The 15,276-nt window shown below is 45.7% G+C and overlaps 1 protein-coding gene across 14 annotated transcripts in view; it reads right to left on the reverse strand.

Annotated features, from left to right (window-relative positions):
* Positions 1-15,276, reverse strand: part of BCOR (BCL6 corepressor) — an 89,588-nt gene that overhangs the window by 45,464 nt on the left and 28,848 nt on the right. For 10 of the 14 annotated variants that reach the window (XM_061627443.1, XM_061627449.1, XM_061627444.1 and 7 more), the window contains exons 2-3: positions 3,176-3,306; positions 1,530-1,608 (exon numbers count right to left, since the gene is read on the reverse strand). In XM_061627443.1, the coding sequence (XP_061483427.1) occupies positions 1,530-1,608; positions 3,176-3,261 (165 nt within the window). In that variant the 5' untranslated portion in view covers positions 3,262-3,306. Of the gene's footprint in view, positions 1-1,529; positions 1,609-3,175; positions 3,307-3,649; positions 3,754-4,953; positions 5,136-6,387; positions 6,449-12,206; positions 12,722-15,276 lie in introns of those variants that run through there. The other 4 variants (XM_061627442.1, XM_061627440.1, XM_061627438.1 and 1 more) reach the window with 4 other exon arrangements.

Raw genomic sequence — 15,276 nt, forward strand, 5'->3', positions numbered from 1 at the left:
ATAATTTAAATCAAATAATGGCAAAATAAACTTTTTTTACTTCCATTCCTCTGCTTATTGACAGCCAAGTAAGTGAAATTTAGGCTGCAATCCTATACATACTTACCTGGCAGAAAGTCCCATTGAACTCATTGGGGTTCACTTCTTAATAGTACTGTACTGTTAGTAACTTTAAGAAGCCAGCATCTTCACAGAGGAGCTAAACTGCTGCCTTCTCCAGCATCCTCATATGAAGGAGGAGGTGTTTGTTGGGCAGGAGGAAGTAAGACCACTCATTTAATTGTATTACAACTTGGGTCTCCCCTCTCTGCTCTAAAAGTTGCCACTAAACAAGCTGAAAGAAAGTAGGCCACCCATTTCTAAGAAGCAAACCATGCTACAGTGCAAACCAGCAAGATCCTAGGCCTCACAATCCTTTTAGGCAACAAGAAAAAAAAAAGTTGGGGATCCTTTTCCCAAAAATCATTCCCAAGCACTGAGTCAGTCCCAAACCACAGGTCTTACTAGTTCTCTCTTCTCCCAAAGGGTCCTGCCTAACAGCTGCCCTCTCTCCTCCCTAGCAAACCATTTGGCACAGAAGCTGAAGCCCACATTCCTTCTCCCTGCTGGTTCACAACATGGCCAGCACACCCCCATCACCACTACCATTGAACAGTTTAACAAGAAAGGGCTGGCAAAACCAGCTTCAGGCCCATTGTGGAACACTCTGGAGAGGCCTGATGGCTTATCTATCTCCTCTTCTACATGGGTGTTAGCCCACAAGGCTGTTTTACCCAAAGCCCCCCCCCCGGCCCCATACACTTGACATCATATGTTATGCCTGCAGAAAACAGGTTTGGCTCTACCACCCATCAGCTGACTTTGGGAATTCAAAATGCCCAATCACATGACATCATTGTAATGTCAGGCAATTGATGAGTCAGCAGTCTCACCCATCTGTCAAATTTGCCAAGGCTAAACCCTGATGAGGATTTGGGCCATGGAGCCAGAAAGGATACCCCATCCTTGCTCTACTAAGTCCTGGGCTCTGCCTATTGGAGCTGTGCTGAAAACATCATCCCATTTTATTATATATCACACCAATATTTCAAGGAGCCCTGTGTGACACGTATAGGGTTCCCAGGTGGTCCTTCTCCAGGCACTGATGCTCTAAGCAAGTGTTCACACACCCCTTTCTATCAACCAAGCCAGTCACTGAATTTTTGGGAAGGCTACTTTGAAATATACCATGCAATATTACTGAGGTCAGTCAAGACTAACTAAGAGTGCTTATGATATGACATTAAGCATACGACAGAGTAAAATGTGTAAGAGTCATATACTAGAAGTAAATATAATATGAATAGTTTGAGCATGAGGCCTTGCTCATGCATGCCACAAAATAATACAATCTTACTAGAATATTTGAATACCACCTCTAGATAGCAGGCAGCAACTTTTATTAGTCCCAAATAGTTATTTGAAATTGAAGACATAATACAAAATTCTGAAAAACATTTTGACATCAAACTGAACTATTGGTTTCTTACCACACTGTGGTTCAGGTGATTTTCTTCCCTTAATTCCAGCCTGCTTTTCGAAGCATCTCCATCATTAACTGGGATTTTCCTATTTTTTAAGAGACATTTTTAAAAAGTGACTTACAAATAAAATGCTTTTACATTTTGATTTAACTGCAATGTTTCTATTACATTATTTTCATTAATACACCAACACACAAGAACTGGAGGGGAAAAAAACAGATCTGCCCACTAATAGGCTTTCTTCTTTAAAGAGTTCAAAAGAATTTATGTAGTTAGACATTTCCAGTTCAAGTGTTATGCTGAAGCAAGACAAACTAACAGTAAGTACTGTTATTTCTTTAGGAACAAACAAATCTATTTAATATACCATATTTCTTTATCATTTATATTTTTTTAAATGTAGGAAGAAAGTTAACCCACACTTCTAATATGATTCGAATGTCAGCTGCTCGATGTTGAAGAAGAGTCATACATCTGTCTGTGCCTTAGCAGTGATGCAGCTGAGGGACTTGTTATCACAGAAAACACCAATAAAAGAATACACCTTAGTGCCAACTTTCAAATCCCAGGGACACAATTGCTGACATATAGCAGAAGGAAAGTTTCATCATTACCCAAAAGGATATTTAAAGTGGTGGCACTACCAATTTTTAAGGTAAAAGAAACACCCATATTTCTGCCCTGTTTAAACCTATTACTGTTACAACTGACATTCACTGGCATAGCAGCAGGATGCAACTGGACAGAAAAAGGCAACATATTGCTCATGAGCATCCTTTCACAAAAGATAACAATATGCAATGCCATGGCATTCCCCTTGGGTGTCTCTACACTCATCCTTTCTGCATGCTGTTTTCAAACAATCCGACAGAGAAAATTATAAATGACCAAAGTTCTACATCCCTGACTGTATGTTATGTAAGCCACAACAGTGACCAAAAGCACTCAGGCACATGTAGTGTACCTCTTTAGATTTAATAATTAAAAATAAAAGAAGAAACTGTTGTTTACTAATTTTTAACGTTAACAATATATCTGACATGCTTGTTTGTACAAGGGCCCAATTCAGAGAAAGTTAATCAAGCTTCAGTCTCATTGAACTGAATATTGCTTCAATTAAGAATGCCTAACTTGTCCCATTGATTTCAATAAAGCATGACTAACGTTTTCTGGACTAGGGTTTGTGGTAGTTGTGGAAAGTTATAGAAAGATTATTTTAATTTGCAGGTCACATAATGTGGACTAATTAAAATGAAAACATTAATCCAGATTTAATATTTTTCACAAATATAAAATAACACGCTTACAGTGGTAATCTTAAACACACACTTGGGCATAGGTTCCATTAAAATCAATGACACTTGATTCCCAATAAATAAATTTAGGATTGGGAGAGAGTATATGCACGTGAGAAAGATATTACTTTGCGGGCTACACTTTCTGGTTTCCTGAGCATCACCAATTGTTAAAACAGTACATCAGGGAACAGTCTGTGCCATGATATCTCTTCTCTCTAACCCTTGTCTCATAAATGAGCTATCCATGAGTTATCTCCATGTAAGCTGCAAAAAAGCACCTATATGCTAAGGCAAATGAACTCTGAAACCCTGAAATACAGTGTTGTTTAACTTTCCTGAAGCTTAAATATTTACCTCTCTTCATTAATTCCACACATGCGGACCCTCTCATTGCTCATCCAGCTGTGAACGTTGTCATACAGGGGAGTTGCAGAAAGCATGACTTCACCTTAAAACAGAGGCCTTTCTTCACACGTGTTTATAATCTAATTAGAAACGAAAAATAAGGAGTTGACAAGATTGACCTAGGAGGAATGCAAACATTATAACAGAATCACCAGTCTCCCTCTAGTTAATTAATAATAAATGTAGGACTGGTACATCATTGTGAGCTGCCGAGTTAAAAAACATTTTTAAAGCATAAATTGAAGGAATACATTGGTCAGATAAGACAGAGACTGTTTCCCCTAGTGGGTATCCTGAAAATTAAGGCTCATTCTATGCCTTTGACAAATTTAACATTGCTTTTTTTGGGGGGGGGTCCCACGGAGTTTAATTAGAAATTTTAAAATTTTAAAAACTTATTCTGTACTCATTAGCAAAACTCACCTTACAGAGATATTTGTTTGACACTCAAGGAAATTACACCTTAGGAATTCATCCAATTCCTTACTCTACAACAGGTTGTTGCACCTTGATAACATGGTACATAGGTGTCACTATTCATTGCTGGTAAGAAATTTATACTAGACCCTAGGCCGCATACACCACCCTATATTTAAAGTGCACACCCCTCACAAAGAATCTTGGGAACTATAGTTTACCCCTTACAGACCTGCAATTCTCAGAACTCTTAACAAACTACAGTTCCCAGGAATTTTGGGAGTGAGAAATGTGCTTTAAATGTATGTGTCCGCAGCCCCAGTCAGAATAGCACAAACAGAAGGAACCCACCTGGGGCATTATTTACAGCATTTGCCTACCACCCTGCTAATTAAAATTGCTCATGGTGGCATATGGAAACAATGGACTTTTACAATAAAAGCACTATAGCTGTAACACATATTAGGAAACAGGGCCAGTAAAAATCCATCCAAAGTAAATGCTTTTGCATCCTATTGATTTCACTGGGAGTGTTAGGCATCTGCATAACTTCTAAAGGATGTAAAAATACTTAGCTTTGGCTGAATAATTCCCTCTGTGTGTGCGTACACGCATGCGCATGCACGCACACATGCATTTTAAGCCTTGGTAAAATAAATCATTTGCGCTGTTACTGCAAGTACTGTTTTTCTTTTCCACATACATAACACACCATCTTAAATACAATGAGTGTGATCCAGCAGCAGTTGAGACACTCCTGCCCCCCTGAAATCAATGGGACCTAGTGTTGCTAGACTTAACTTTTTGCCTGATGGTCCCCATCACTTTGAAATAAGTTTTAGTGAAACTGGAAATAATGGGCAAAATCCAGTCAAAGTTAACCCTCTCAAAGCCCCTCTGGATTTAACCAATTTACATAGTAGGAGATCATACCCAACGTGCACAGAATCGGGTTGTATTTGAATATTGTCGTAAGGAGAAAATCCAAATATGAAATCACAACAGATAGTGGGGGGTGGGAACAGGACCACAATGAAATTAAGCGACGAAATCCTAACACAAAAGTGTCAGATGCCAATTTCTAGCAGAAGGGGGTTTAATGTTTCTGTCTCCAAACACAAGTTGAAAGAGAATTGCAAAGATACACAAGAACTTCTATTTTTACAAGGGCAACCATTTAATTTTTCTAGAGTAAAAATTAGCCTCCTAGCCCCAAAAAGGTTGTGGGTTTTTTTTAAAAGGATTTAAGTAGATTGGCGAGCTCTCCACCCCTTGATTTGATTAAGTAACCCAATCCTGGTGGCTTTTACCATTGGAGCTGCTGTTGCTGTGCTGCTGCCTCGAGTGCTTTCAGTAATTCAATGACGCCTGCTCACTCCAGGGAAAGAAATCATTAGCGGGCTCACTGGAGAAGCATTAGCAGTCCGAAAGGATCGGCGCTGCGTGCAGCAGGGAAGGCAGGTGAAAGGCAACCAGCTTTTCGCGTCCAGCAACAGAAGGGCCTCGCCTGTCTTTATTCCCTCCCGAATGCGCCATCTCCACCCGCATTAAATTCTAGTTTGCTGCATGAGTGAAGTGTCAGGACAAGCTGCGTTTTATTAACACGATTATCGCGGCGCGTGATTTATTCCAGTGCCGGATTTTAATTGCTCTTTGGAGGTTCAGTTGTTTCTTTTGACTGAGCTTCAGCCTGCATCCCGCTGTTAAATGCTGGGTTAATAAGTAGGGGGAGCCTTTAAGGCACAGGATATCCCTTCAGCTCTTCCTCTCTCCAAAAATGGAGAGACAGGGAAAAGTGCATGCATGCACAGAGTCCCTCACTAACGGCTGGAACCAGAGGCTATTTTTATTATTATTATTAAACACACTAGGGATCCAATCCTAAACATTACTACGGAGGAAATCACGTTGCACAAATCGGGACATATTTCTTAGCTCACGATCGCGCTGCACGGCTGCAAACCTTAACATAGATATTCCTTAAGCCGTTAGTTGGGATAGAGTCCCACTGAAAGCAACCGACTTTTAAAACCTTAAGTATATGATTCGGATCAGACTCTAGGACTGCAGTCCTCCAACCTGTGTCACTCAGTCAAGTTCATTGGAACTGCCCCAGAGGAAACAGTAGAAGCACCGATATCGTCTGGTTAGCCCCATCAGAAAAGATATCGGAAAACGCCGCGCGCGCATACCTGTCACCTAAAAGGCTCCTAAAGTGCTTGGCCCCGGTTCCAATATATGTGATTTAACCCTTCTTACTAGACTAAAAATGGGAATGTGGAAACCCCGATTGCGCTTCTACACAATGCTTCGCACATGATCAGAGAGGCCCTCGGAATAAATGCCAAGGAAGTCCTGTGTTCTCGCAAGAATTTCTCTGCCGTCCCTCCAAACTTTCCAATTCCTTGAAGAGGCCTTTTGTGAAGAGCCCCACGCATGGAACAAACGTATTTTCATGAAATGGCATATTCCTCTCCCTCCCTGCGCAGATAGTTGGCTTTCAATAATAATGAAGTCGACCCAAATGGAAAGGAAACTGCACCCTTCTCCTCTCCTTCGTTCTCCTCACACTCCCCCCCCCCTCAAAGGCTGGGAGGAAATATTGCACTATCATTCAAAAGGAGTTATTCCACTGGAAAGACGGGTTTTGTTAAACAGATTTACTGTTTTCCAGATGCATGGCTCGTAATGTTTTCAAATGGAGCAGCCGCAGCCTGGAGTGAGTGATTTAGAGTTTTACATACGGTTAGTAGCCGCCCAGTGCGCTGCCTCATCTGTAAAGAATGGAGTGGACGCAAAGTCCAAACGGATACGGCTGTCTGAATGGAAGGGAACGCCGCTCCCTCTCCTCCCCCCCCCCTTTTAAAGCAGAAAACATACAAGGGAGCCTAATCTTACTTATTAGACTGGAACTGAGCTGATGCTCTTTATTTCCTTGCCATCAGCTGGTATTCCTGATCAAGACGTTCCTGTTTTGCAAAAGTGAACTACTGCAAGAGCGCGATCCTAAAACACAGATACTTGGAAGTTCTACGGGAAGGGGGGGGGAGTGCTAGCTTCCAAGTGCATTTACGTTCAGGAGTGCGATGCAAGTGAAGCTACGTTCTGAATCTACAGGTTTGCTAGCTGAAGAGAGAAAGGTCAAAGGCAAATTGCCCAGTAGTGGGCAGATATAATAGTCCAGCCCCCAAAATGCTTCAATAAATAATATTTAAAAACCAAGTAGAGAAAGAAAACTATGTTGCCGTCTGCGGCAAGACAAGCATCTCTTTGCTATTCCACATCGCGGAACTTGCCTCATGCAAAGGTGTTTGCACAGAAGGGGCCCTGCACGAAGCTTGGAAGGCCAAGGTCTGCCGCTGAGCTTTTGCAACTTGGAAGATGCAAAATTCTCCCTTTGAGTGTGCATCCCGGTGACACAAACGCGTTTATAAGGGAGGAATCAACCGATTGTGAGCGAAAGGCCTTTTTGCAGGCCCAGAGAATATTGCAGCTGGGTGTGTGCAGCGGCCGAGCCGGTTCTCAAGAGATTGTGCAAAAATAGAGCAGAGCGCTATGATCAGCGCGATCCTTTCGGCGAGGTGGGTGGGGACTTATGTTTGCCAGTTTCTGCTAGTTTTCAGGGTCGTTCTTTGCAGTGGGATGCACACATACGTTATTTATAATCGCCGCCGCCCTGATGAACTTTTTGTGAACTGTTTAAAAGTGGAGGTCTGTTGAACAAACAGCGGCGCCACTGCCAGCCATAATTTCATTGCAACAAGCAACAGACTTTAACTCTTCAGGTTCCATTTGTTCAGCGTTTCTTCGTAAGAGTATCGGGGGAAAGGCTGGGGCCGGGAGGGGCGGAGATATTACTTGTCATACAGCCCTGCTTTGTGGTGGCTGGCTTGAAATGTTACAGATAAGCAACTATTTCCCTTACCAAGTAATGGATCCACAAGCCCGAGCATTTGGATTAATCGACCAGTGCAGGCTTTACATGAAAGTCCCAATGAAATCAAAAACTCGCTCAAGACTGCAATCCTATTGTACAATCGCTTACCTGGGAGTAAGCCCCATTTCACTCACTGGGACTTGAACAGACATGCACAGAATTGCACTATATAACTATCAAAACGTTCCTTCCGCCCTCTTCTAACCATGCTTGCTGGAGGGTAAGTCCCACTTCTTCCGCTAAGGCAAGGGTAGAGATTCTCAGGCCCAACGGCCAAAATGCTGTCCTACAGGCCTCTGTATCCCGCCTTTGAGACTCTCGCTAGGCTGCAGCCCACAGGCCCTGCTTCACAAGCTCTTTGAGTGCCTTTGCCTGGCTGGAATGTGCCCTTGATCTATGATAATGGCCTTTTGCTTGTCTGGATGGAAGTTGGAGAGAAGTGAACGCAAAAACCTTTTAAACTTTGTGTGGCTGGAATGTAGGCTCCTGCAACATCTATTGATCGGTGCATTTTTACCTCTGGCCTCACCCACCAGGAGGGCACCAGAAGTTTCCCTACCAAGGGATCTGGACCTCAGGCTGAAGAAGGTTCACTTCCTTCCACCAAATAAGGCAATCCTTTGCATGTTTAATCAGACCCAAGTCCTACTGTGTTGAGTAAGGCCTACACTCAAGTAAGTGTGTATAGAACTAGGGCTGTTTAAGACTGGTTGTTAGCTCTAGGTATTAATCATCGGCCTTGAGGATCACGCTGAAAAGCAGCAATATATGTAGTGTAAATTAAAATACGTAAATGTCTGCAAAAGTCACACTGACATTTTTCAAACAAGAAGCGTTTGGGCCAGAAGTCTCCATTGGTTTAAGCTACATAACTAGGGGAGGATAGTCGATTAGCGTTAAGTATGTTGATCACGCACTGAAAACGTCGTCCTAACATACTGCACATATTTATTTCGATTGGGTATTTCCTCAAGTTAGAACTTTGAAGCCCACACTTTTAACTACTTCGGCCTGGAATTTAAAGCAGCCCTCTAGGTTACTGGTGTTTTTCCAACAGGGGGGTGTTTGAAGAGGTAGAACTTCGCTTTCTCCAGCCCCCGGCGTTGCGTTCTGATACCTTCAGGAATCTCCCCGTTACGTAACATCCATCTTTTGCTTTATTGAATTTGGTGGGAGTGGAAGAACGGAAGAAGGCATCACAGAATAAAAGAACCGTATATGTCTCACGATCGCCCTAAACTTGTTTTAAACAACCTCTTATTTTCGTGTCGCCCCCTTCCCCCATCCTGGTTTGGAGAGGCGCCCGTCGTTTACATTCAGCTTGCACCACGCTAAGCAGCTCTTCTAGAGTTGCTACAAGCTGCTGTAGCACTAAGCTTCTGTCGGTACCAGTCGACGCTGGAAAGCACCCCCCTTTGGGGGGAGGGAATCACGCAGCACCTCCTTAAGAGCTAGGCGTGCTCGCTCGCTGTGCGAGAATGTGACCCAAGGCAGCAAAAGCCAGACTCCGAGCGCCAAATAGGCCACGGACTGTCTTTCCCGGAGGTGTCTGGCTGACAAAGCCATCAAGCTGCCGTAGAGAAAGGGGTGAGCTGCTCGGCGGGGTCTTGCTACAAAACGGAGAACGGCGTGTTTGCAAAAAGCGCGTGCAAGCGGCAACCTGCTCGGTGTCTGCTGTCGAGCAGAGCTTCCCTTCCCCCACCACACTGCCGCGCTCATGTTACAGGGCGGACACAAAAAAAGCAGCTCCGGCGCTCGGCGTCTCTGGCTGAACACCCAGTTCTCCGGGACCACTCGCCGGCGCAGCTCCGCACCATTGTGAAGCAGACAAACGCATACACGCAGCCCCCTATTTGGCCGTTTGATCCTCCTCTCCCCCGCCTTTTTTTTCTGTTCAAAAAGGGAAACGTTTGCATCTCCTTCACAACGGCAACAGACTTTTGGCAGCCGCTGAAGCCAGCGGCGGCGGGCGCAAAAGCAAAGTTTTGCTAGCACGCTCCTGCATTTGGAAACTAGAAAAACCTGATGCCCGCGGCCAAGGGAACAAGCAGCAGAAGCTCTTTGCGACCTGGGGAAGGAGGGGAGGGGTCAGGGGAAACCAAAAAGCGTCAACCTCTCACGCCCTCCCGCCCGCGTTCCCGCGATTCACTAGCGTGAAGACGCCTTTATTGCTAACGAGTGCATTAAAAAGGTGAAAGCAAAATAACAGGAGAGGAAGCCCCAGACGGGCTCAGGCAGCTCCAGCGAGTCAGGAAGGAGAGAGAATGCAGCGGGCGCAAGAGTTCCCTTTTGGCGCCTTTACTCTTTCCACCTCCCGCTCATTTTGGCGGCCTGCCAGTTTCCACTGCATAAACCACAGACCCATCGTCAGCTGAACTGCAGGCAGCTCTAGCTTTAGCAGGTATGGTTAATGTCGGCTGGTAACAGTTGAAGCCGAGCAAGTGGCGCTAATCCAGCGGACTTAACGTTAAGCAAAGAAGGCCCTCTGTAATGAAAACAAGACAGTAAGTTTACTCGCCTCTAGTATTTCCCGCGCTTCACTTCTCCCCTAAACAAATTGCGGTGAAGGATTACGTCTACAGATTAGTGGCTATGTGTCAGAACGCGAATACAGTAATCAAATGGGGAAGGGGGCTATCTTTTCTTGATACCATGTACACTTAGCCGAAACCGCCAATTCATGAGTTGAATAAATGCATTCAGCCTGAACTTGGGAACGAGACACTTTCGATCTCTACATTACTGGAAATGTATTTATTGCATTTCTGTATCTCTAAAGGTGGCAGACTTTCCCCATTTTAGTGTCACATCAGTCCTATGAGGTAGCGTCAACTGAGTGAGTTTCTGAACCAAAGTCACCTTAGAGTGAAGGTGACTTCTGGTTCTCTAGTAATCACTACACCATGCTGGCCTCAATTTCCGTTAGGCCCCCTTTTCTTCAATTTAGTAATTTACGAATATGCTTTCTAAACAAAAGTGTGGCCCAGTCCTTCCCATGTTTAGCCTGACCTTAAGTTCCACTGTTGTTTAATGGTTCTCATCCCATGGTAATACAGCAAAGGACTGTAACCTTAGGATATTATTGCAGTCTTCATTATTTTCAGTATTTTGTTTCTTGTACTAGGAGAGACTAAATATTAAGTAAGGATGCAATCTTGCCAAAGAGTAAGCTGAACATAGAAGAATTTATGAAAAACAAGCATTGGATAGTGCAGTAAAAGGTTAATATATGTGGTTGCATAAATTGAAATACGTACAGTACTCGTGTGGTGAGGGCAGGGGAATGAGTTAGATAACAGGGCTTGAAGCGTGTTTGTTAGGCGACGTGGGAAACAGCAAGCTAAGTATCTACTGTGCGTAGGGGAATAACCTTTAGCCGAGACGTGTGGCATTTCGTTTGATCATAAAGCTAAATACAATGCGCCTGCAAGGATTTTAAAGCGATTCTAAAAGTGCACATTGGAGGCGCGTAGAACGCTACAGAAGCTTGACAAAGCAATACACACAGAAATAAAAGAACCGGTTTGGTGGCTATTTTGGGGTTTTTTAAACTTCCTCTTTCATCCGTATGCGCACGTTTCTCTTCAGGCTTCGTGCACGGTCACGTGCGCTACGCGATCCGGACTTTCCTCCCATGTAAACAAAGAGCTGTATAGCCATTTGAGGGCGGCGAATATCAAGTGGGCAGGCAACGGCTTCCTAACCCGAGACAAAACAATGCCGGGTGGGAGATCAGTGGCGTTCTTTAACTGGCTCTGGTTTTTCTCCTTAGAACGCTGGCTTTTAGAGGAAGGAGGGAGCATCACTCCTTGGAAAAAGTAGTGTGCGATACAAAAGGGATGGGGCGGGGAATGAAGTATTAAGGAACAGGAAAAGCGGCGGAAGGACTCCACAACCCCAACCAACTTCTGTGCACCCCAAGAACTGAATGGACTTTCCTGCCCCCTCCGTATGTGCAGGGAAACCCTTCTTCGGCGAGCTAATATGGCTTCATTCAGCCTTTGCCTTCGTTTCACTGGAAAGAGGGGGGGGGACAGACAGAGATGGGCAGCGCTTCATCTGCGTTCTCCCTTACCGCCCGGTCGTTCTCTCTACTACGCGTAGGGCTGCGTACGGCGGATTTACAGCCGCCGCCCCTGCTTCCCCCCCCCTTTCCCCATAAACCGCGAAGCAAAGCGTTGAGACTTCGGCTCCTTACCGCCATTTGCAAGCAAAACTTGTGAATAAATGATACGGGGGGAGGGGCGCAGTGGGGAGAGGAGAAGAATGGCGGAAGGCCGTCAATAAGGAAAAGGTAAAATGGCTGGCGAGCCTTCAAATAACCCTGCCGGCCGTCTCTCTCACCTTGTCTCTGCCTCCGTTTTATGCAACGTGGAGAAATAGCGCCCCCTTTTCTCATAATGTCAGTTTGGGACCTGTGCAAAGCTGTGGGGCATGTTTATTCCAGCCAAGTGCATACGTGGGGGATGGGGAGCGGCCAGAAGGGGTAAATAACGGGGAGGTTATACATGGTCACTCGTGAAATATTCCACACACTAAGTGTTGCAGGAAAGAAAAACTAAAGAAACGCGGAAGCAGACCGCTTACTCTACCAAAAAGAAAGAAGGAAAGCCCTTGAAAAATTACCGCTTAAGGAGGAAGAAGTATTTATATCGCGATCTCGCATCTTCTCCCGCCGCCGCCCAGCCGAGAAAGTCTTGCCTTAACCTGTGTGCCATTATGGTCCAGTTCCCACGCAACGTAAATCGCAAAAAGCAGCTTCACCGAGTTTACCGCTGTGACATTCTTGACAACGTCCCGCTACATCCCCCGCCCCACTCTTTGGATAGGGTTATAGTTTTGTGGGCAACATGGTGAAAGGAGCTCGTCTGGTCTGGGTTCGAGCGCTCCTTCCCATCCACCTCCTCGTGAAAGGAGCTCGTCTGGTCTGGGTTCGAGCGCTGCTTCCCATCCACCTCCTCATTCTGCTTTCTGCAACTCTTCACTCTTCCAGCCAGATAGAATGAGTCATCCCAGCCCTTTTCCTCTGAGCTTCCCGACCAGCCGCGCCATTTTAGGCACACTCTGGCTGGGTTTCAGCCGCCGCTCGGCTGCTGCTCCTGCAGCAGCTGCTTTGAGAGACAACAAGCAGGCAGTGACAGAGGCTGAGTGACAGAGGAGCAGCAGCAGCGGGCCAGAGGAGAGATAAGTGCATCCACAGAACCAGCCCGCTTGGCACAAAATGGGCCTTTCAGGTAATTAAGCAAACGTCTCCTTTTGTGTCAGCCAAGCGAGAGCTCGGGGAAAACGCAGGCGAGGCCACGCTTGCCTCCACCGACGGCCGCGGCCAGGCGCTCATCAACCCCTGGTAGGCCACCAATCCCGGAAGCCCAAACAGCAGGGAGGCGCGTTCATTTACCTTAAGCAGACAATCTTGCTTGTTTTAGGGGGCTACCCCTAAAACCTGTTTCGGTGGCACAGTGGTGAATCCAATTATTTTATATCACAATGGAGTCTTGATCTCGTAGCTTTTTGTTAAAAGTAGAACGGGTGGGGGAAATCCCAACAGTTAAGCGGAGTTTGGTATGCACATGTAAAATAGCTTGCAAATAAAAAACAAACCCCTAACTTGTTTGCTAATAGGAAAGTTTAGCTTAGGAAGGAACACAAACACAGGCAACGTATATACATGTAAGTAGCACACATAAGCAACACATATAAATAGACCCGAGACCTGTTGTAAAGGAGCTGAATGAATCGATAAACTCGCTTGGTCTACGCCCTCTGCTTTTATAAGCATCCGCGCCTACACTAGCGCGCGTGCACACACACACCGCATGATTCATGAGATCCTCGCCCTTTCTCACTGACTGCCCCAATTCGCCAGCTTTGCTCGTCGTGGCGTTCTCAGCACGGCAATTGCTCTGTTAATCCAAGGAGGGCAACGGCGGCCCCCGTATTCACCGGGGAAACGAGTAGATATTGATCATGGGCGAGTTGATTTTGCTTAATTGTGGCTGACAGTGCCTGTGGTTTCCTCATTTACTGAGCAACAGCTTCGAGGGCCTGATTGATTGGGAACCCAGCACCTCCCATTCCCTTCCCCTGCCCCCCGGCACACACACACACACACACACAGAGACGCCACCTCCGAGCAGGCTGTGTGAAGGCGAGTCCCTCGGGAGGGGAAAGAAGCAGCTTCTCATTATTCAGCAAATGGCCGGCGCGCCGCCAGCAAGAGATTCAGTTTGGTTGGTTCGCTGTCGAACGCTCTGCTGAGCTTAACTAGCCTTAAATCCTCTTGCTCCCCCCACAGGATCGTCTGCCTGCTTTTGCCTGCGTCGTCGGCCCCTTCGCCTCCACCTCCTCCTCGCCTGCCACCAGATTGGTCCGGGAGTTAAACACGGGAGGGGAGGAATCATCTCCGCGTCTCAGAAAGCTCTCGCTAAGTTGCAGTCCCTTATGGAGGTTGCAAGCTCACCCCCATCCTCCAAAAAAACCCTCAAAACTCAATCACTGAAGAGAAACCTCACTAGTTTCAAATAAATGACGTCTTGGCAAAGCAGTTTAAGGCGCAATCCAACTCTCACAAAGCTCTATTGAACTTAATTGATCAAGGACAGCAGCCAGTCCTGCGTCGCTCTCAATGGGGCCTGCGCAGGAGAACTTCCCTTTGGCTAGCGTCCTTAGTCATCTGTCTGCAAAGAATAAGCGAAAATCAAAACCACCACCATCATCCTTCGTCTGTAAAACTCCTACCAGTAAGTAGGTTCAGTGCCAGCGCTTTCTGGAAAATGTACATTAAACTTGCCTTTTAAAATAAAGATGAGCGCTGCAGACTTAAAAGTCATAAAAGGAGCTATGTAGCAACCATTTGCAAGCCATTTGATCCGGAATGGTTTCACACTTGCACTGCATTCATTGTCTACTCAGAAGTCAGTGTCATTGAGTTGAATGGGGCTTACTCCCAGGTTAGCGTGTATAGGATTGCAGCCTTCAATATGACATCTATGGCCCCAATCCTAAACCTACCTACCAGTAGCAGAAGGTTTCTTCTACAAAGCATTTTCTTTAATCAAAATTTCCCTACACAAGCATTTCCAGCAACCGAGTGCTTTCAACACCTTTCACTTTTTTCTTTTAGCCATCCTAAAGTGCAGTCCTATACATGCCTACTCAGAAGTAAGCCTCAGTGAGTTCACTCGCACAGATAAGTGAGTTTAGGATTGCAAGCAGCCTGCAATCCTATGCACACTTACCTATTGTATGCAGCGATACCTACTTCCAAGTAAACATACACAGGATGGCGCTGAAAGGCGGACAACAAGAGCTGAGGCCTCACTAAGTGACCTTCACGGCTCCGCGGGGATTCTAAAAGCAGAGACTCCCCAAGTCCAAGGGCAGATAGTGCCCCACAAGGGAATAGAAATTCCCCGCACTCCTAACCACAGGCGCCCAGCACAGTAAGATTTGAGTCTTCTAGAGGCATCTTTACCAGAATCTGCCTTTATTGATATCAGCATGTGCATGCATCCTTGGATAGTGGATCCCGGTCCAGAGGAGTCTTCTCGTTTTAACAGTGCAAGGACTAGCCGAGAGCACCGCGCAGGGCCTCCTGTAAAGTTGTATGGCGCAGCTGGGTTTCCTCTGGCTGCAGAAACTGAACGTCACACCGGCGTTCCGCGGCAGTCCTAAGGACCAATGCAGAGCCCGCCTT

Source organism: Rhineura floridana, chromosome 5 (genome assembly GCF_030035675.1).
Source record: "Rhineura floridana isolate rRhiFlo1 chromosome 5, rRhiFlo1.hap2, whole genome shotgun sequence".
Classification (NCBI taxonomy): domain Eukaryota; kingdom Metazoa; phylum Chordata; class Lepidosauria; order Squamata; family Rhineuridae; genus Rhineura; species Rhineura floridana.